Here is a 23,312-nt window from a genome sequence, read left to right as displayed (position 1 = left end):
ATTCATCACATTTCTCAGAATGTATTCCTGTCATTAAGTGAGGCATGACTGTAATTTGGCCTCAATCCAGAGTTATCTGGAGGGAACTCTGAGGTTATCAAATATTTATTTCTTTTAAAAGTACACAAATAATGTTTAAAGAAGAGATAACATTGCTATTGCCCTGGAGCAAATGCTTGGGAGGAAGTCCAATGTTCTTATATAATTAAATCTTAATTTTGTTCAAAAAAATGCATTATTTGTACACTTCAATGCTGTTCTATAATATATTCATATAATTCAAATTCAGTCAACTTAAATTCAGTTTGCCTGCCCTTTGCAATTTTCAATAAATGTGGTGTTATTGTCTAATCTATGCCACAAACATGATACAACATAGTTAATATCTAAATAGTACTCATAACAACTTATTTAAATGGAAAGCCATTACTCTAAAACCTATTTACTGATAAGAACAGTGATGAACTGAAAAATCCAGCAACTTACTCAAAGTTAAATGAAGTAGTCAATGGTCGAAGTTTGAAGGTAATAGCTTCAAAGTCTGAGCACTGAAGAACTTACATTTCCAATTTTGAATCTTACTACAAAGCTATAGTAATCGAAACAGTGTGTTGTTGGCATAAAACTAGATATATAAATCGGCGATATAGAATTAAAAGCCTAGAAATACATCTTGACATTATGGTCAATTGAGTTTCAGCAACACTGTCAAGATAATTCGATGGGGAGAAAGAATCATCTTTTCCACAAATGGTGCTAAGACAACTGGATATCCATATGCAGAAGAATGAAGTTGCACTTCTTTACACCATACACAAAAATGAATTTCAAATTGATCACAAACCTAAATGTAACAGCTAAAACTATAACATAAAACTCTTAGAAGAAAACATAGGAATAAATTGTGAGTTTGGGGGTAGGCAAAGCCTTCTTAGATATGACACCAAAACACAACTAAGAGAAGAAAAAATGACGATTTGACTTTATCAAAACCAACAACTTCTTGCTTCAAAGTACACCATCAAAAAAGTGAAAAGATAGTTCACTGAATAGGAGAAAATATTAGCAAATCATATATCTAATTAGTGACTTTTATCTAGCGTATATACGGAACTCTCACAGCTCAATAATAAAAAGACATATAACCCAATTATAAAGGATCTGAATACAAATATCTCCAAAGAAAATATACAAATGGCCAATAAGCACAAGCCATTAGGGAAATGCAAATCAAAACCATGATGAGATACTACTTCACAACCTACTAGAATTGTTGTATTCAAAAAGACAGACAGTAACAAGTGTTGACAGATTTGGAGAAATTGGAATCTTCATACATTGCTGGTGTGAATTTAAAATGGTGTGCTGTTTTGGAAAACAGTCTGGCAGTTCTTGAAAAGTTACATATAGAGTTATTATATATCTTAGTCCATTTTATGTTGTTATAACAGAATACCTAAGATTGGAGAATTTATTTTTAAAAAAGAGGTTTATTTGGCTCATGATTCTGGCGGATGGAAAGTCTAGGATTAGGAAGATACATCTGGGAAGGGCCTTAGGCTGCTTTAACTCATGTTGAACAGTGGAAGGGGAGCTGGCATGTGCAAAATGTCACATGGGGAAAGAGGAAGCAAGAGAGCTTACATCTTATGTTGATGTTTTGACATTAGACTGATAGTGTGATAGTGTGGCTGATGCCAAGTCTGATAGTCTCAGAACCAGGGAAGCCAATGGTGTAATTCTCAGTCTGACCTAAGAATCCAGAGGGCCACTGGTCTAAGTCCTCAAGTCCAAAGGCTGGGGAGCCTGGACTTGTTGTCCAAGGAAAGGAGAGGGAGAGTATATCCCAGCTACAGCAGATAGACTGACATATTCACCTTTTTTGTTTTTGTTCTCTGGACATCCAGCAGATTGGGTGGGGCCCACCCACACTGAGGGTGGATCTTCCCCACCTGGTCCACTCAGCCTCACCTGCTAATCTCCTCTGGAAACACCTTCACAGACACCCCCAAAACAGTGCTTTACCAGGCTTCTAGGTGTTCCTTAATCCAGTCCAGTCGACACTTAAAATTAACCATCACATTCGGTTAGACTGGAGTTAGTGTAAATGTAGGGAGTAGTGGCAGATGAACGAGAGGCAGCACCGTCGTAGGCACTTTTGTACACAAGTAAACAGACGTGTCCATGTTAACAAGTAATGGAGGGTTTCTGGTAAGGATAGACATGCATAGGAACCCAGAAGCTGACCAAACAGGCCTCAGAAAATGGGAACATTCAAGAGTGGCCCTGGATCAAAGCACACTCTATAAACCTAAAAGGTAGGAGGGGGTGGGTCAAGTTTAGGGCTCCATCTTTAACATGATTTATCTACTCTCTGCATGCCTGCTTTATTCTATACCACCCCAGCTGGTATCTTTTCCCTTTTCTCCATCTAATAGTGTTCTTTCAAGGTCAGCTCCCACTGCTACCAACCTCATTCAAGAGAATGGCCCAGCTCATTGTTTGGTACTAGGCTGGCAATATCATAGAGGTTGGCTGCCCTTGGGTTCAACCAGCTGGGGCTGGAAGCAGTGGAGTCCTGTGTGTACTTAGGTTGGGAAGGGGGCTAAGAACAGGAAGGTACAGCCAGGGGTAATGACTGGGCATTTCCACCTGGAGAAGGGCTGTGGGTGTGTTTAGGCTTGGCTGTTGCTGTGGTCTAAATTCACACTGGAATTCACATTGGAAACTTAATCCCCAATGCAAGTGTTAGGAGGTGGGGCCATATGGGTGGAGCCCTCATGAATGGACTAGTGTTGCTAAAAAAAGGGCTTGCACGAGTAGGTTCTCTCCTTCATGCCTTCTGCCATGTGAGGATGCAGGAAGGCAGGCCCTTGCCAGATGCCACCACCTCGATCTTGGACTTTCCAGTCTTCAGAACTGTGAGAAATAAATTTCTGTCCTTTATGAATCACCCAATCTCAGGTATTCTGTTATAGAAGCACAGTATGGACCGAGACAGCTGTCCAGTACAGGTAAGAAATGGGCCAAAATATGGAGAGCCTTAAATTCCAAGAGAATTTGTACTTAACTGTGTAGATAATAGTGATAATTTAGAAGTCTCACACACACACACACACACACACCCATCCTCCCCCTGCTTTGTAGGTTGGCTTTTGGATGCAACTTAGGCATTCATCTTTTTTTCTTTCCCATAATTAAAAGAGGACAACCTCAGCAGGAGGGGCAGATCTCAAGTAGAGGATAAGAAGATTGTCAGTGTAAAAACTTCCTAATGCTCAGCAATAAGATCTTTAATCTAATTGGCTCCCCAACATAGCTAAAAATATACTGTACAAGGATGCAATACCCACTCAAGGTATATCCTCATACAAATGAGACAGTGGGCCCATGCTGTGAGGTTAAGTGCTTACAAATGCTTTTTACTGCTGAAAAGTGAAAAGGACAAAAAGACAATAAAGATATTTTTTAGTGAAGATGAAAAAATTTAGGCACTGGCTATTTGCATAGTTATGTGGCCGAATTGGAGAAATAAGGAAGATATGTTTCCATGCTCTGGCTAATTCACCTTGTGAAATTCTTATAGACAGTAAGGCATAAACTCCTTATTTCAACACCATAACAAATTGTGACTACTACAACATATTCAATCACAAGAAATATGTGGTAAACTCTAACAACTGTGTATTAGTGATTTGTATTCATTCAATAGATACCTATTAAACACATACCGTGTAGTACAGCTAGTAACAGGGGTAGCCTGGGTCTTCAATGGAGGTTTAATAAATAGTGATAAACTACATTCAATAAAAGAAACTTCGATTTGATTTCTTAGGAAGTATACAGCTCTTCTAACTTTTAATTCTCCCTCTGAAAGCAAGGGTTCATCATTTGAAATAACTCCCTCTGCTCTTACTATGGTTCACTGACGTTTTCTTTAAATGAATCATTTTAACATCAGATTGAGATTTTGAAACTTTTATAATTTTAAGATTTTCTCCCTCCACCAAGTTGCCAAGTGATTCTCGGGTTTTTTGCCTCTGAGTTTTTCTGCTAAAGTAAACTGATGTATCAATGTGTGGTTCACACAAACTGAGCCAGGCAGGTATCAGTATCTCCAAAGAAGGCAAGAGATGAGTAAAAAATGAAAAGCCAGAAGTGCTTTCATGTTAACATTTTATTTAAACCAGTACAAGCACCATGCTTAACAAAAGACTGTCCAAAATAAACATGCAATATGAACTAGCAGAGACTGAAACCACAGCTTAAGAAGTTGTGCCAGTTGTTGGTTTTGTTAAACGATGACAGAGAACTGTTAAAATTCACAAGACTAAATCATTAATGTTTCAAGCCTCCTGAATGAGATTATATTGGACCATCTAAATCAGTGGAAACTGCCCTGACATGTTAGTGATCTCAAACAATATTCAAGTAATTATATGTGTATGAATTATATTCCAAAAAGCAATAAAATACAGTTTCTATCACAAGCTTAATGTAGTTGTTTTAAACATTACAAGAACATGATTATTGATTTGAAATGTCAAATGGCATAATAGGAAAACAAATTTCTCAATATTCAATTCGCAACCATTAGTTTTAAGTGGTCTAGAAGATTACTTATTACATTCTTCCAGAAATACAAAAGATTTGTCCAGAAATGTTTGAAACACATCCTCACATAAGTTGTAAAGGCTCAAACTCTGTAGATTCCAGTATTATCAGTCTAATGAACAATTAGGGAAAGCAATCATACTAAGAATACTTGAATTGATAGAATACAAGTTACTCTCTACTTCCACCAAATATCAGCATTTAAACTCTTATGAAAATATCTATTCGTCACTAGTCCATATACGGATTAGTGACATCGCTGGGGTTTTACAAGTAGTCCAGACACTTTTAAGTATACCTTCCTTAATATTTATATGGGTGGGGGGAAACAGCCAAATTAAATTTGGCAATAAACTCCCCTAACCGGAAACGTAGTTAAAGTGTCAGACAAGGATACAGTTTATGGCTACGTTTGACTCCTGAAAATAGGAGATAAAAAGGGCAGGAAAAAGTGCTGACAGATATTTTGCCACAAAGATTATTTAATAATGACAATAAAAAATTTAGCAACACCCTCTTAAACAAGAGTATGTTTAACTGCACTAGGCATTTAGTAAACTTTTTAGAAATAGACGATTTTAACATTTATTTTAGAAGTCAAACAAAAACAATCAACCAACTTTTTTCCTAACATAATTGCTTCAATACCAGAACAAAGTGATTACTATTCAAAACTCAGACATTTTGGACTTTCAGCATAGTAACCTGAGAACAGTTTTCTTCATGTCATTTATGTTGCCACAAAACCCATACTAAATAATACTGTGATTACTAGTTGGTTCTATTTTGACATTAGATGCTATGCAGAACTTACACAGCCCAACAATTTCAAAACTTAATGCTGGCTTAGAAGACCATGAAGGAGGGTCCCAGGAAAAAAGATGCTGCCAAAAAGGAAAGATTAAGATTTAAGGCTGAATGGGAATGGTTGTACCAGAAAGATATGGAATGTAAAAACTGGTATTATAAAATCTGGAGTTACTATTTGAAGGAAGGCAGAGAAAAGAGACTAAATAGGAAATATACTTGAAAAGAATAATGCAAAATTTAGTTAGATGAAAGGGAAATCTACATAAATGTTTGAGAACACTTTAAAGCATGGAATCTGTAAATCTCCTATAGGACTGATGGAGTAAAAATGTCCTACTGATCTTCTAACCTCAATCTGTTGTCTTGCAAAATATACATTGTTGATAAGGAGTCAAGGCAAGCTCAAAAAGCATGGTTTATCACAGCTCTTTGGTCCTGTTAAGATAACAGAACTAAGGAGTGCTGTGTATGCTAGGTCAATATTATCTGACATTATGGAGGACTTCCAAATTAAAAAAAGAAAAAAACAAAACTACACATGCAAGACAAAATAAGGAACCTCATTGAAAAATACATTCATGCAGCACTTGTTTCTCTTATTGCTGCAAACCAGGTGACACAAAATCTCATTTCCTTCATTCAAAAACATTAAAAACACTCTACTCACTTGGATTACATTTGCATTTCTACAGAATTAATAAGCAAGTTATTTTCCATTATCAAAATACCTGTTTAAAGAATTCTTAAACTTCCTGGATGAGTTTTCTCTCTCTCTGGAAATTGGAATAAAGAATCCTTTCCATTTTAATAACCAAAACAAATACCCACTCTAGCACTTCCTCAACTCCAACTAACTTCCTATTGCTTCTTGACTTCTAAATTAGTGAAGTCAAACAGTGTTGGGAACAGAAGATGCTCTATTCAATATTGTGAAAATGCCAACTATCTTTACCTCTTTATAGTAAAGTTGGCACAGAAACCTCAAAAATAAAACACAACGAACATATGAATGGAAAATATGCCAACATAAAAAAATGCCTTTGCTAGTTTTGAAATGACTAAGATATTCTTAATATAAGAATGTACTCACCAAATTTGGTTAGTTTTTAAAGTCTCTAGACCTATTATCAAATTAATGTTAAGTAGTTACTTATATATGTTTTTAAAAGTATGCCAAACATTAGAATCCTTGCTTTATGCCAAAGATGCCACCATCTAACAAGACTGTTTTAATTAACTACTCAGGTGTACAGTTTAGAATATCTTCTGATATTTAGGATGTAAGATATGATTTCTACCGATGTGTTAATGTTATCAACTATGGCCAATGTTTTAAGATAAACAATTTTTTCCCTATGGCACAAAACTAATCACAAGTATACCCCAAGTTATAACTCTCAACTGCCATCTGTTCACCAATGCAAGCAGATAGTTGGAATTTTAAAGTATGAAGCTGATTTTATTACAAATTTCAGATATACACATTAGAAAATTGTTTTACTTGGACTCTTTAAAAAAGTATTAATTTCACCAAATCTGGAATACTGGCAGTGTAAAAGTCTTAAACTAACTTTAAAGCTAATAAATCAAAGGCACAGTATTAACACATTTAAAATAATTAGTGTTCATAGGACAGTGGGAGGTGCTTTATAAATAAAGTATTATTAACCTAGATTCAAAATTATCTAGAAATGACATAACCAGGAATGAAGCCCTTGATTACTACCACCCACCAATTTCTAAGACTAAGATGCTATTTTCCACAAGAAGAAAACCTAACAGTCATAATTCTGCCATAAAATCTAACTCCCAGACCTTAAGAATGAGTGATTGATGAACACAGTTTCTAGACTTGATTAAAAACCAAAGATGATAAAGAATTGATGAAAAATATAATTGTAGTGCAAGTTACACTACAGTAAATTATTCATGGCTCAATACTGGGTCATTCAAGTCTTTAACCCCAAATTAATTTCAATGATTTGACAAGTGATAATATGCTATTTTCATACATAAACTGCTAATATCCAGTATTTGTCAAAAGGAGGCAACTGTTGTCTCTCACAATCTAATATCCACTTTCCAATGGTGTCTGTAAAGAGTAACAAATTCTGAACCATAAGTTATAGAAATTAGTCACAAGAGTGCAAAAAGTCCCTGGAGAAAAGTAGCCCACCTAACAATTACAAATATAAGGAAACACTTTACAAAGTTTCATTACTATGAAGATGATTTCTTCTTTGTTCAAACTTTGCACAAATGAACAATTTTTCTTTACTGCAGGAAACAAACTTGTAAGTAACAGTGCATTTTTAGGCATAAATAAGTATTTATGTCTGGTTCCAGTATGGTCAGGTTAATACATAAATACTTTAGAAACACAGAAGTTCACATTAGTGGAAAAATCCAAGTTTCTCGCGTAACCATTCTTCAGTTAGGTCTTCAGTATTTCTTATTTCAAATACCTTAAGAAAAAAAAACTTAGGTCATACTCTGACACTCTTTAAAAAAAAGATAACACATTATATATTTGAGTATTAAATACCAAAGTCTGCTTCTTTTCATATTGGTCATGAGTTAACCTGTGTAAATTAGATATACCTTTTAGGCAATACTTTACTTCTTTTAAATTCTAAATAGTCACCAAAGTATAGCAACCAGATGGCATAAAACCAAAACTCTCTGAAAAGCACAAATCCACAAATATTCTAAACGAGCAGTTCTGTAAATCTTACCTACTAGAAAAGATACCTCAAATATACACATCTAAAATCAGTCTAGTTAAGAACTGGAGGAACATATACTGGTCCTCCACAGTCTGTGTGTCAAATGGAAATACCAGATGTAGATTGTTTTGATAAGTATGGAATAGAGGTTCACAGCTACAAATCTCCAGCAAGAATTTGAATTAACATAGGCCCAGAAAATATAACAATTATACAGACAACATGTTATAGCAGAAAGGATGGGATTGGGATTTGGGGCCAGATATGAGTTTAAATAATAGCTCTATATTTACTATTATGCAACCCTGGGCAAGTCATTCATCCTCTGAACCTGTTTCCCTATCCACAGAATGAGAATACCACCATCAACTTCACAAGGCTGTTGTAAAAACTGAATAGGTTTATTTGTAAAAGTAACTTGTAAATTGTAATATCTCAACTCCAGCACTTTAGGGCATGCCAAGGATTAGAACAAACATGAAGCTGTTAACAGAGCTCCTTTTTAACCACCCAATCCCTCAGAGCAACTCCAGAGTATTCCTATGGTACAAATTAGGAAATAGTAATGTCTGCAAAGTGGTAGTAACAATGACAATCATATGGGCTAAAGGGGAAAAGCAGAGGGTACTTAAATTCCTGGGTTGATGATTAAGCACCCAAGGGGAAATACTGATGCTGTTCTTAAAATAAAACCTGAAAGGAAATATTTTAGTAATATTTTAGCTTTAGTAATATACTCTTCTTCAAAATCTTAAACATACATACTTTTTCAACTTAAACTAATATGTAGAAGTTCAAGTTTGAGAGCAAGTACCTCTCTTACCTTCAACCTTCAAAAATATCACAAAACAATAGGGACATGTTAAATCTTAAAGAAAGTATCTCATATAAAACAATGTCTAGCTTTATTAATATTCTTAATAATTTAATTTTATATTGGGAAACAATACAATTAACTGCATAATACACAATTCCAGCACAAAATGTGGCTCATTTTAGACTATGGTACAAGGTTCAGAGAAGCTTTAATGTTGACCTTTATTTATTATATTAGAGATTACATTATGAAAGATAAAGAACTTTCAATAGGTTTAATCATTACAGTAGCTCTTCTAAACTTGCCTACATTTAGTATGTGATTTCTTTTAATCAACTTACCATTCAAAAACACACTTTGGTTCAAAGACTTCTATCACTCTATTTCCAACTAACAAAAAGCTTTGGATAATTTATTGCCGTGGTCCAATAACCTTCACCAGCATAAAAAATACTTCCCTTGGCCAGGCGTGGTGGCTCACGCCTGTAATCCTAGCACTCTGGGAGGCCGAGGCGGGCGGATTGCTCAAGGTCAGGAGTTCAAAACCAGCCTGAGCAACAGCGAGACCCCGTCTCTACTATAAAATAGAAAGAAATTAATTGGCCAACTAATATATATAGAAAAGATTAGCCAAGCATGGTGGCGCATGCCTGTAGTCCCAGCTACTCGGGAGGCTGAGGCAGAAGGATTGCTTGAGCCTAGGAGTTTGAGGTTGCTGTGAGCTAGGCTGACGCCATGGCACTCACTCTAGCCTGGGAAACAAAGTGAGACTCTGTCTCAAAAAAAAAAAAAAAAAAAATACTTCCCCCTTCAAAGGATTCTATAGCTACTGGTCTATACTGTAAGGGAAAATACTGTCTCAACAAGCAAGTCAAATATAAATACCACCTTGGTAAGTTCAGCTGTTTGGACTAGCTTATTCTTACTCCCAGCATACATCATCTGTTGTTCAGGCTTACATCCTGGAAAAGAGAGATTTATGCAGAAATGAAATATAGATTTTCAAAAAGTGATGAGTTTTCATTATTTTTCTTTTTTAAAATGACACATGCAGCATTTCCTTTGCTACTGAGGTTACAATATGTATATGGGGTGTATTTTGTGTCTTATATTACATACTGCCTGTGAAGACACATAGCTTAATTATAAATAAACAAGTCTACAGGTCAGCAAAATCAAACAATTCTAGGCCTCTGACTTTTACAGCCTTGCAAACACTTAAAAAGTTTTCAGCACTTTCTTAATTTTGACACTATCAACATTAATTTTATAGATGCTTAAAATATATAAGGTTTTGGTATGGTGGTGTGCCAGTGGGGCAGGGAGATCTGTTCTGAAATAAAGTTACATTCTGCTTACGTATAAAATTTAAAATATACTACAGTATTTTTTAAGTGCTAAGTAAAATGATACAAATAACAACATTTAGAGAAGAATCCATTGAGTAGAGTCTTTATTGTGGGATTGAACAGTGGTGGTAGTAGGAGTTTGGTGATAATAGATTCCTTAAGTACCAAAAACCCATTTTAAGACCCAATGTAAGCTGCTCTGGGACCATTCTCAAGACTATAGGCATATCACTGGTAACTACCACTTAAAAGATGAACACAAATATATACCATGATTATATACAGAGTTCACATACTTATAAACAAGATTAAAATATATAAGAAAATATATTTCTGATATCTAAAATGTCATTTCATTTCAACATCTTTTCAATGTACATACGATTTGACTCAACAATCACACTTTTAGGAATTTATCCTAGAAAATAAACAAGTTCTAAGAGGTGGTGCTTTATATTAATAGTAACTTCTTTCCAAGGATGCATGCACACACGTGTGCATAACACCTTCCTCAATTTAGGTTATTCAACACCTTTCATCTTCAAAAATAGCATAAAATTTGCCTAGTATAAAAATGGTTTAATTGGATCAGAGCGAAATATATATTATTTAAAGAAATTCACTTACCAACAGGACTGGAGAAAATAAAGCACAGAGGATATGAAACTCTTCCATCATCATGTTGATATTTATAACTATACACAATGAAGGTTTTTCTCAAGTTAAAGAAACTAAAGTTACTTTTCTGAGACAGGTACTTACGAACTCTGGAGAGCTACTGAGCCGCAAATTTCTACATGATTGAGTTAGGCCACACTTTCACTATTCATTGTCTTTCCATGAAATTATAAACAAGCCCCAAAGAGTTGTAAAATCATATTATCTCCTAAAAAGAAATTTTTTAAAGTATAGACTTAATATGGATTTTTTCTTCTCAATTTGTATTGCACACACATTATACTAAAGAGAATAGTTTAAAATAAAGATTCATCCCACTAATACATCAACTTTGCATTTTTCTTAATCCAATATATGCATACATATTTTGTCTGTGATCATGACATAGAAGGATATCTTATAAACCATGTGTTTTATAAAAGTTTAACAAATGAGCTCACAAATAAAATTCTGACCACTAAAGAAAACAAATCTTTTTAAAAGCACTAAGAAAAAAGGATATCGAGGTTGTCGTTCAGGTAGTTCATCTTTAAGTTCATCTGGTGAAATGCCCTGGCAACACAGAGAAAAGCAACTGTTAAACATTTTCTTACCCATAAGCCCTTAGGAGTTACACCAAGCACCTATTCTACTTTTAGCTATAAATCCATTACCAGATGCCACAAAATAAAATTTTATTTTACTAAATTACACATAAACGAAGGTTACTAAACTCTCAATCCGACCCAGGCCCACATCAGCCCACTCAGTTTAGTTCTGTTTATTAACTAAATATGGGGCTGAGAGACACAGATTCTATGCTTATGTTCCAATTGTCAGGAAATACTGAATGACATAAGCCAACACCTTAGAGAGAAAACAATGTCAAATTTCAGGAAAAAAAAGCTAATTTCTTTTTACTCTAAATTAGTTACTTAATTTGACAAACTAAATACTTAAGTTGAGGTTTTAATTACTAGCAAGCAATTTAGAAGCAAGTTATAAAGTTGACTCACTTCTTACTGGGCATATACCCCTAACTTCTACCAATTATTACACTGGATTTCATTAAAGAAGGTAGCTTAATTAGCAACACAACATACTACATGGTAATTAGCATATGCTTATCATACATAACGAGCATACATTTAAAGGAGGGCCAGAACTTGTTTCAGAAGCACATGTAGTATCTTTTGAGTAATAAAAATGGATTAACTATAAAACTGTATTTAGCTCATAGAACAAACCTCAAGCTCTTCATCCAGCACCACCAGGCGTTTATCCTTGTCAATCTTCACTAAAATAAAAATATAATATGAGTAAATTGTGATTCTAACGTGACTTTGATCTACCCAACTTACATAGTCTCAAGCTTTTTGGGGAGCATCTAAAATTAAAACATAAAAAAACACATGCATACAATTCATTCACAATTTTAGTTATGGTCTATTAGCTAGCTTTCCTTTTTAAGCAGTTGGCTTTTAAAAGCTTTTACCCACAATTCCCAGGACCTAGTTTGCTTATTTAGAACTTTGTGTCAACTCCTTATACTTCCCATGTATATGAAGAACTTTGTAACTCCAATGTAACTTCCTAGATAGTAAGAAAATAGTCTGAAAGGGTTAATGTGATTGAGATTGGTCTATGTGCAACACAGTTAGAACCGCAAAGTGGACCAGGGGTCAGAGTGAAGAAAGCTTGAAATTCCCAGCTTCTCCAGAGTCAAGATTCATGGTGCAGTATCATTCTAAGAAAGTGAATTATCAAACAGCAGTGATATCTACTTTCAAATACATTTAATAAAATCCAAAGCCAAATCAAAGTTAGTTCAAATAATCCATGCCTCTATTCTTTCCCATTAGTCTGCAAAGTTGACCGTGTTTGGTTTTGCACTAACTTCATGGTAAATCTTGTGAGGCAAAATATAATCTCAAATAGCTTCACCTTTTGTAGTAAAATGGTACTGGCACACATTTTCACTTTTAAGAACTATATGCTGATACTGTAGTATTTATTTGTAATAAAACCAGAGTCCATGACAAGTTGTCACCACCCCTGATTAAATCACTTCTGCTAGATGCATCTGTTAAACATAGTCTATAAAGTTTTACATCTTCACCCTCCCATCCTTCCTTTGCATTTCTAAATCACTACCCACATATTAAGTATTACCTACTAATACAAGGAAAATCTACCTAACATCAGATATAGCTCACAGTGAAAGAGGTGACATGCAAATCATTCTTTCCATTTTCAGAAGACAGTGACACTTAAAAGTACTCTACATGAAACTAGAGTTCGGGTCTAGAATTGGAATAGTACCGAAGTCACTTTGTACACAATGTTGAACTTTACCATTTTAAGTGTAGGCAAAGGTTTCTGTTTGAGGATGAATGGCCAGGCTACTTTTAGACCCCCAAGAAGTACGGAATTAGATGGGTGATTGCAAATGGGAATCCTCATTCCCCAAGTGGCCAAGAACATCTTCTCCAGAACTGTGCATGGAGCTGAGAGAATTATGGGGAAGGCAGGACATTCCACCTCTGTTCTGTGACACTAGAATTAGCGTTCACGGAGTTTTAGAAGTGATAGGGGCAGGGAATGTGAAACAGAGGAGGCAACATTACTTTCTAAAGGTTCAATTTATTCAATGTAGCTGTAAGAAAAAAAACAAGACAACGTAACTTCAAGGCAATCACTTTTAGCTTACTTATAATAGCAGCATTGTTCGTTTCTTTGCGAAAACGAAATTTTCTCAGCTTTTCCACTAAATCTTCAGCAACATCACAAACCACCAAAGACTCACTCTATAAAAGAAAAAATTCACATATAAAGTGCCATGACTTCAATACATTTACATGTTAAAGTTATAAAACCTAATACCTTTAAAAAGGTATACTGACATTCAGAAATGTCAATTAAATGAAAGCATTAAAGCAAAACACATGAACACTTAAAAGAGCTCTAAAATCTAGCAACCTTTGGATCTACACTGTTTAATCATACACATTTGTTCATTTTATATATGTAAGGTAAATTTTATCTTTCTCTTTGGCTAATGAATGTTCCAAAATTGGACACATAATATTGTGCCTCAGAATTGAGAGAAATAGGGAAGAACATGGGAAAAGTCAAAGATTACCCAGTGCTATAAGAAAGGAAGCCAAGTGTCATATTTTTATACAGTGCAGGAAGAACAGGAAAATCATCTTATTGTACTTAGAATTAATAAGACCTTGGCTCATTTTTTTACCCTGTAATTCTCTCACAATTACAGGGCAATAAATAAATAAATAAATAATACAAATAACAAAAGTATAGAAAACAAACTGTAAGAGCAAAGACCAGTAACATTTTATATCTTAATTAAATGACTAGAGAGACATAAAAGAAGCTATTAAGAATGTGCTAAAGTAATAAAATCAGAGATAAAAAAGGAGATATTACAATTGATACCACAGAAATACAAAAGATCTTTAGAATTATTAAGAACAACTATATGCCAATAAAGTGAAAAACCTGGAGGTAATGGATACATTATTACACACATACAACCTACCAAGATTGACCCATGATGAAAGAGAAAACCTAAACAGACCAATAATGACTCATGAGACTGAAACAGTAATAAGTCTCCCACAAAAGAAAAGCCCATCAAATAAAAGCCTGACAGCTTCACTACTGAATTCTAGCAAACATTTAAAGAAGAACTAACACCAATTCTACTCAAACTATTCCAAAAAGTCAAAGAGGAAGAAATACTTCCAAATTCATTCTACAAGGCCAGCATTACCCTGATACCAAAACCAGACAAGGATGCAACAAAAAAAAGAAAACCACAAGCCACTATCACTGATGAACACACATGTAAAAATCCTCAACAAAATACTAGCAAACTGGAGTTAAGAACATATTAAAAAGATTATTCAGCATGATCAACTGAGATTCATGTCATGGATGCAAGGATGGTTTAATATGTGCAAATCAATAAACATGATGCATCACATGAACAGAAGCAGGAGCAAAAAACCACATGATCATTTCAATAGATGCCGAAAAAACATTCAATAAAATGTAACATCCCTTCATGATAAAAAAAAAAAAAAACCCTCAAGAAACTGGGTATAGAAGTAACATATCTCAAAACAATAAAGACCATATATGGCAAACCCACAGCTAACATCATATTGAATGGGAAAAGCCGAAAGCCTTTCCTCTAAGAACTGGAAGAAGACAAAGATGCCCTCTTTCACCAATCCTATTCTGCACCGTACTACAAAGTCCTAGCCAGAGCAATTTGGGAAGAGAAAGAAATAAAAGGCATCCAAATTAGAAGGAATAAGTCAAATCATCCTTGTACACAGACAACGTGATCTCACACTTAAAAAAAACCTGAAGACTCCACCAAAAACTTTTAGAACTGATAAAATGAATTCAGTACAGTTGGAGGAAACAAAATCAAACTACAAAAATCAGTAGCATTTATATACACCAACAGCAAACAATCTGAAAAAGAAATCAAGAAAGCAATCTCATTACAATAGCTATAAATAAATAATCTAGGAATAAATTTAACCAAAGTAAAAGGTCTCTACAATGAAAACTATAAAACACTGATGAAAGAAACTGAAGAGAACACACACACACAAAATGGAAAGATATCCCATGCTTATAGATTAGAAGACTTAATATTGTTAAAATGTCCATATTACCCCAAAGGGACCTACAGATTCAATACAATCTCTATCAAAATACAACAAAAATAGAAAAAAAAATCCTAAAATCTGTATGGAACCACAGAAGAACCCCAATAATCAAAGCAATCTTGAGTAAAAATAACAAAGCTGGAGGCATTACACTACTCCAAAATATACTACAAAGTAATAGTAACCAAAACAGCATGACACCGGCATAAAAACAGCCTCACAGACCAATGGAACAGAATAGAGAACCCAAAAATAAATCCACATATTTACAGCCAACTCATTTTCAACAAAGGTACCAAGAACATACAGTGGGGAAAGGATACACTCTTCAATAAATGGTGCTGAGAAAACTGGATATCCATATGCAGAAGAATGACTTTAGATCCCTAAACTCTCACCATATACAAAAATTAACACAAAATGAATTAAAGACTGAAACTACTAGAAGGAAACATTGGGTTAACACTTCAGGATATTGATCTGGGTCCGGGCAAAGATTTTTTGGGTAAGACTTCAAAAGCAAAGGCAACAAAACAAAAATAGACAAATGGGATTACATCAAGCTAAAAAGCCTCTTCCACACAGCAAAGGAAACAATCAACAGAGTGAAGAGACAACCTACAGATGGGAGAAAATATCTGCAAACTACCTATCCAACAAGGGATTAATAACCAGAACATAAAAGAAACTCAAACAACTTAAAAGCAAACAAACCAATTGAAAAATGGGCAAATGACCTGAATAGACATTTCTCAAAAGATGACATACAAATGACCAAGTATATGAGAAAATGTTCAACATCACTAATCATCAGAAATACAAATTAAAACCACATTGAGATGTCATCTCACCCCAGTTAAAATAGTTACTATCAAAAAGAAAAAAGAACAAAAATAACAGATGCTAGCCAGGAAGTAGAGAAAGGGGAACATTAATATACTATTGATGGGAATGTAATTTAGGACAGATAGCCCCTATGGCAAATAGTATGGAGATACCTCAAAAAGCTAAAAATAGATTTGTCATGTGATCCAGCAATCCCACTGGTGGCTATATATATCCAAAAGAAGGGAAATCGGAATATGGAAGAGGTACCTGCACACCCATGTTTATTGAAGCACTGTTCACAATAGTCAAGATTTGGAATCAATCTAAGTGTCCACCAATGGATGAACAGATAAAGAAAATGAAACATTATTCAGCCATAAAAAAAAGAATGAAATCCTGTCATGTGCAGCAATATGGATCAAAATGGAGGTCATTACATTAAGTGAAATAAGTTATGCAGAAAACGACAAACAGTGCATGTTCCCATTCATATATGGGAGCTAAAACGTTGATCTTATGAAGACAGAGAGTAGAATAATGGTTATCAGAGGCCGGGAAGCGTAGGGGGTGGGAGGAAATAAAGAGAGGTTGGTTAAATGGTATAAAAATACAGTTAGAAGGAATGAGTTCTACTGTTCAATAGCACAGTATGGGGACTACAGCTAATAATCATTTATTGTAAATTTCAAAACAGCTAAATGATTTGTGTTCTCAACACAAAGAAATATTAAATAATAAATGTTTGAGACATATTCTAATTACCCTGCTTTGATCATTACACCCTGTATGCATGCATCAAAATATCACAGGTACCCCATAAATATATACAATTATGTATCAAAAAAGAAAAACAGAATGTACAAAAGGAAAACCAGATAAAAAATATAAAAGCTAAAAGAATCTTTAAAAAATTATCAACATTGGCCGGGTGCGGTGGCTCACGCCTGTAATTCTAGCTCTCTGGGAGGCCGAGGTGGGCAGATTGCTTGAGGTCAGGAGTTCGAAACCAGCCTGAGCAAGAGCGGGAACCCATCTCTACTATAAATAGAAAGAAATTAGTTGGCCAACTAATATATGTAGAAAAAATTAGCCGGGCATGGTGGCGTATGCCTGTAGTCCCAGCTACTTGGTGAGGCAGCAGGATTGTTTGAGCCCAGGAGTTTGAGGTTGCTGTGAGCTAGGCTGACGCCATGGCACTCACTCTAGCCTGGGCAACAAAGTGAGACTCTGTCTCAAAAAAAAAAAAGCATTCTTTTTTAGTGGTGTAATATATTACTTCAAGCAAGCAGATGAAAATCTTTTTTCTTTTTTTTTAATACATAAAACTTAAAACACATATAAAAGTAGAGAATAGCATTGCAAAACTCTGTACCCATCACTAAGCTTCAACATTATCAACACATAGCTGATCTTATTTCATCCAACATCCTCAACACTCCATGGAGTGTTTCACAGCAAAGACCAGAAATCACTTTATCTGTAAATATTTTAGTATGTTTCATTAAAAAGACAGTATGTGCCATTAAAAATATAAAGACAATAACATTATTCCACCTTAAAAACTGACAAGTCCAGTCTCAAATATTCAAATAGTGTTCAAATTTCCCTCATTGTTTTAATTTCTTTTTTTTTTTTTTACAGTTGGTTTGATTGAGTCAAATTCCAAACAAGGTGTATACGCTTTGGTCTCTTTTCATGTATAGATAGGTTCCATTCTCCTCCTTCAAGAAAATTAGAACACCTCTGAGACCAACACTAAATGTGTATGTCTCATTATAAAACCCAGAACATTAGAGCTTCCAAGTAATAGTTAAATTAAAAATTTAACAAAAGCTTACTGTTTTGATCCTGTGTTGGGTAAATGAAAGCATATGTTAAAGTAGAAAATGGTTATCAACTTTAAATTAACTGACCTTTAAATTCAGTATCTTTCTTAAGAAAGATACTAAAGTCAGAAGACTAGAATTTCCATTCTCTCTTTAACCAAAGATAGAACCCATTAGCAAAACTAATAAATATTTTAGATTTTTGTTTAGGCAAAGACCAATTCATCATGAGAGTCTTATCTTCCAGTTCTGATACCCATAGCTGCTTGCATAAGCTTCACATTGTAAGGAGCAGAAATCAAGCGAAAAATATGCCGTGATTTAATTTTTACAGCTTGTTTTTGCATTTTTACCCCTCCCAATACCATGATAAGGCCAAAAATTCCTTTCTACAAGAGAAAGGATTCAGGTTCAGCCAACTCTAATTGCTTAGAGTCAACAGAAGCATTCAAGCATGATGCCATAAAAGCAAATCTATATGGTTAATGTTACACAAAATAAAGTGAAGAGTTGAGCTCAAGGATTGGTTTATTGCTTTATCCATACAATGAACATGTAATGAGTGCCAGCATCGTACTAAATGCTAGGAATACAATCATATAAAAAGTAAATAAAAGATATAGTCCCTGCCCTTGGGGAGCTTATATCATGGTCTAGTAGAGAATGCATCTACATCAAAAGGACCAGGCTAAAACCCGTAAACTTGTACCTTTGAAAAGGGCTAGAAAGGAAAAATACACTGCTGAATCCTTCACTCATGCCTGATGAAGAACATGATTACAGAAGGCATCCCTGAAAAAGGCATCTGAATAACTACAATCACCTGTGCAAAAACCTTTTGATTAAAGTGAGCAAGGTATATATCCAGGATAATGAAAGGCCAGTATGACTCAAGTGCAGACAATGAGGAGAAATGCTGGTAGAGGCTGGACCACATAGGGCCTAATGGGTCATAGTAAGTACAGTCAGCCCTCCATATCAGTTGGTTCTGCATCAGTGGATTCAACCAACAGTGGATAGAAAATATTTGGGGAAAAAACAATATAATAAAAAGCAATACAAATTTTAAAACCAATACAGTAAAACTATTCACATAGTATTTGCATTGAATTAGGCATTATAAGTAATCTAGAGATGATTTAAAGTACATAAAGAATGTGCTTAGGTTACATGCAAATATTATGCCATTTTATATAAGGCATTTAGGCAACTGTGATTTTGCTATCCATGGGGGGTCCTGGAACCAACCCCCACCACTTCCTAGGATACCCAAGAAAGTCTGTATTTTGGGTTCTATTCTAGGAACAAAGGGAAACCACTAAGGTGTTTTAGGCAGGGTTAGGAAGGGAAAAGACATATTTGCATTCTAAAAAGATCACATTTGCTATGGTGTGCAGGAAACAGGCAGAGAGGCAGGATGAATACCAGACTAGTTAACTGGCAAGACTAGTCCAGATGAGAGATGAAAAAAATAGCTGAGAGAACTTAATGATGAGGATAAAGGGAAGTAGGTGAACAGTGCTAACAGTTAACATGTACCAAACACTATGAGAAAAACACTGTATGTCCTTTACATGGATTTTCCTTCATGTTTAAATAATCCCATGAGATGGGTATTATTATTATGACCATTTTGCAAGAAACTAAGCTTAGGGGGGTTAAATATGTTTCACAAAGTTACACCATTAGTGGAGCCAGGATTCAACCCAGTTAACTTCTCCTGACCGACTCTCTGAATCACTACAAAGGAGCTGGTGACAGATCAGATGTTGCAGGAGTTGGGGAATGAATAAAGAAAAAAAAAGGCTTACCAAGATGACTCCAAGGCTTCTGGCTGGTATAAATAGATTGAATGGCACAAACTTTCACTGAGTTAGGGAACACAGAGAGAAGACCAAGTTTAAGAGGAAAGAGCATGAGTTCCATTTTGCACAAATGGAGGTGCCTTTGAAGCATCCAAGTGGGGAAAAGCTTCTCAGGGAATATTAATTAAATAGTGGAATACATAGATTTGGACTGGATCTTAAAAGCAATATCTCAGCTACAAATACACAAGTCATCTGAATGTAGATGGTAATTGAAGCTCTGAGTGTAGGAGAATACAGAATGGAAAATAAAGGATCAGGATGGAGTCTAGGACTCCTATGTATATTGTCCAAGGAAAGGAGAATAGTCTGCAAGGGAAACAGATGGATCAACAGGAGAAGTAGGAGGAAAACCAAGAGTTCTGTATCCCAGAAGCCAAGGAGGAAGAATGAGGGAAGAGAATGCTTCAAAAAGGAGACAGTATCAACACACTGGAATGCAGCTGAAAGGTCAGAAATGATAAAAACTGAAAAGAGACCATTGGATGTAGTGACCATGACAAGGTCTATTCGATGGAAGTAGGCTGAGAAGTGAGTAGGAGATCAGAGATAGTGTTTTTGTTGCTGTTGTTTCTAATGAAATTTGAGGTTTTAAAACCTGATGGAATGTATCTAGAAGATCCATGATAGCAAGTGATTTAATGCTACACTTTATTTTTATGCTTGGGGTTCACTCCATACAAGAATAGAAGCCACAGCCCCCAGACCCAGCAAAACTAGAGCTTTTGACAATTACTCTAAGGCCCAGTGCCAAAGCTTTGGGTCAAAAGGTTTCCGGTGGCCAGAAAGCAAGGATAAGAAGAAATCCTCAGTGCAAGGCCAGAGGAAGGAACAGGCAGAAAGAAGCTAAAACAAAGCCGAGAGAATTCAATCAGAATTCAGGTCCTTCCAGAAAATGCCCTCAGGTGAAAGGGCCCAACGGCCCCTCAGGCCTGACCACGGCCTTGGCTGGGAAACCTGCGTTTGGGGGGTTCTTCCGCTAGGGCATACCCCCGCCCCTCCGACCTTCAGCTCAGAAGCTAGAGCCCTCCATCCATAAGGGCCCGACGAAGGTGCCCCTCGCCTAGCCTGTGGCTGCACTCTAGTCTCAGAGCACGCTGGGCGGGTCGACCCCAGGCCTGGTTGGAAGATGCTGCCCTTAGACACGCCAGCAGCGGCTGGGGAGGAGACCAAGTCTCTGGCTGTGGGCAATGCCCAGAAGCCGGGCGGAAGCGGCCGCAGACCCACCCCAGGAGCTGCCCGCCGCGACCGACTCAGGAAAACAGGAAAGCCCGGCTGAATGGCTGGCCCAGCCCTTCAGCCTCCGCCCTCCCAGCAAAAACTCACCATTTTCCTTCCGGCCGTCAGCAGCCCGTCGCCTTCACTCGGGGCCCTTTAAGAATGGCACGGCGGCCGCCTCCCTTCCTGCCCCGGCGCCTAGCAGAGTCGCCCCCACCCATCAACGCGGCCTCAGCGGGCCGGCACGTGACAGCGGACGGCAGGCGGCGCGGCTCAAAATTAGCCGAAACGCGAGTGTATGCTTCTTTCTGTGTCCTCTATAGAAGGATGCTCTGCTTGCTTGCAAGTGAATTACAGAGCCAAGCTGCATCCTTAAAACTCATGCCAGCTTATCTTTACTTTTAACTTTCTTCAAGCTCTGAGAGCAAGTTCATGTGACAAAAATATTTCAATGATTTCAAGGGTAAATGTGCGTGCTGACCACAGCCTACCTTCCAAATTTGATCTCCCTCAAATCTAGACATTCCTCCCTTCCTCTCACCCTGTCCAGAACCCCACCTCTGACACCTGCTACCTTCCAGAACTTGGTTAATACATCTCATTTCTCAATAGTATTTATTTATTGAAGTATGATTGAATGATGACTTATGTTTAAATGAGCGCTCTCGCGGGCCACTACCTAGTTGAACATCAAGAAGTCTCTGTAGGGAATGGAGACTTAATGGAACAAGTCTGCTTTTGAATGCAGCGAGAAAAGTCGTTTGAAAAGGTAAAGTTAGGGCTCTAGAATTCATACCGGTGCCTTCAATAAAAGAAGCTGCCCGTGGGACACGATCTTATTTCATTTACAACTTATCCGTAACTGCTAACATGGTTCCTGGTACATTATAGATGTTCTATTACTATCTTTTGAATGAGTGAAAGAAGCAAAGAAAAACAAAATTCCAGAATATGTTCCTACTGCCATCCTTCTTCATTAGCCTTAGACAACTATTAGAAGTTTTAATTTGTATTTATTGTTTACATTTAATGAATTGTTAGTATGTTAATAAAGAACATTTAATGAGGGTTCAAAATATATAACCACATTTCATACAATATCTGCATTTCTTGTAAGTTAGAAAAATAGAAGTGTTAACCTGTAAGAAATTCCACAACTTAACTGTATTCTCATAGTGATCTGTCCCCCAAATACTTGTAATTATGAAAAAAGAACTAATTCCTTTGACACATGGAAGCATGAAAGAAAAAGTGGGAGGGAAAATAACTGCTGCTGGTTCATAGCAATCATATTTGACTCCAGCATAGGTTCTCTCTCCCCCCCACGCCCTGTAGTTTCCCATCTCTTCTCCCCATTACAGGAAGAATTGGAGGAAAAGGTGGAAAAAAATGAACATTTAGCTACATATCACATCTGATAAATAGTAAATCCATTATTTTCCCCAGAAGGAAATCCAAATATTTCATCCCAAAATATACTTCTTTGACATATTTTGAGGTGGTTGCTTAGAGGGCCTGCAAACAGGAGTAGCCCACCAAAACTGTCTTTTGTTGGGGAGATTTGAATCTATAGTGAAAATCTGCATTGATACAGCCAGGTTTTCTCTGAGGCTTTCCCTAGGCCAGATCTAGGAAATATTAATGGAGTCTGACACCTTTAAAAGTGTGAAAGAAAATTCACCTTCTGTTCTCTATGAGGGCTGCTACCTGTGAGGTTTCATCTAACTGAGAAGAACACCTGTGCCATCCAGGCCTTCGGACCTCCTGTTCTCCCACCACAACCCATCACCTGTTTTGCCCCCATTCCTTCTGTAAACTCAAGATGGTTTATAAGTTTCTGAACACCATTGGAGTAGGGAGGAGTTATCACTCTGTGGTTTCCCCTATGGGCATGTT

The 23,312-nt window shown here is 36.2% G+C and overlaps 1 protein-coding gene across 1 annotated transcript; it reads right to left on the bottom strand.

The window, feature by feature from the left end:
* Positions 1-4,159: 4,159 nt before the first annotated feature.
* Positions 4,160-21,661, bottom strand: GMFB (glia maturation factor beta). Its single transcript, XM_012758034.3, is given in 8 exon segments — positions 4,160-7,822; positions 7,824-7,889; positions 9,856-9,929; positions 10,944-11,026; positions 11,497-11,546; positions 12,221-12,270; positions 13,684-13,780; positions 21,525-21,661. Coding segments are annotated over 8 exon segments (465 nt in total). The 5' UTR covers positions 21,528-21,661; the 3' UTR covers positions 4,160-7,780.
* Positions 21,662-23,312: the final 1,651 nt, after the last annotated feature.

The sequence above is a fragment of the Microcebus murinus genome, chromosome 6 (assembly GCF_040939455.1).
Source record: "Microcebus murinus isolate Inina chromosome 6, M.murinus_Inina_mat1.0, whole genome shotgun sequence".
Lineage (NCBI taxonomy): Eukaryota > Metazoa > Chordata > Mammalia > Primates > Cheirogaleidae > Microcebus > Microcebus murinus.
This window is presented reverse-complemented; position numbering and strand designations above follow the sequence as displayed.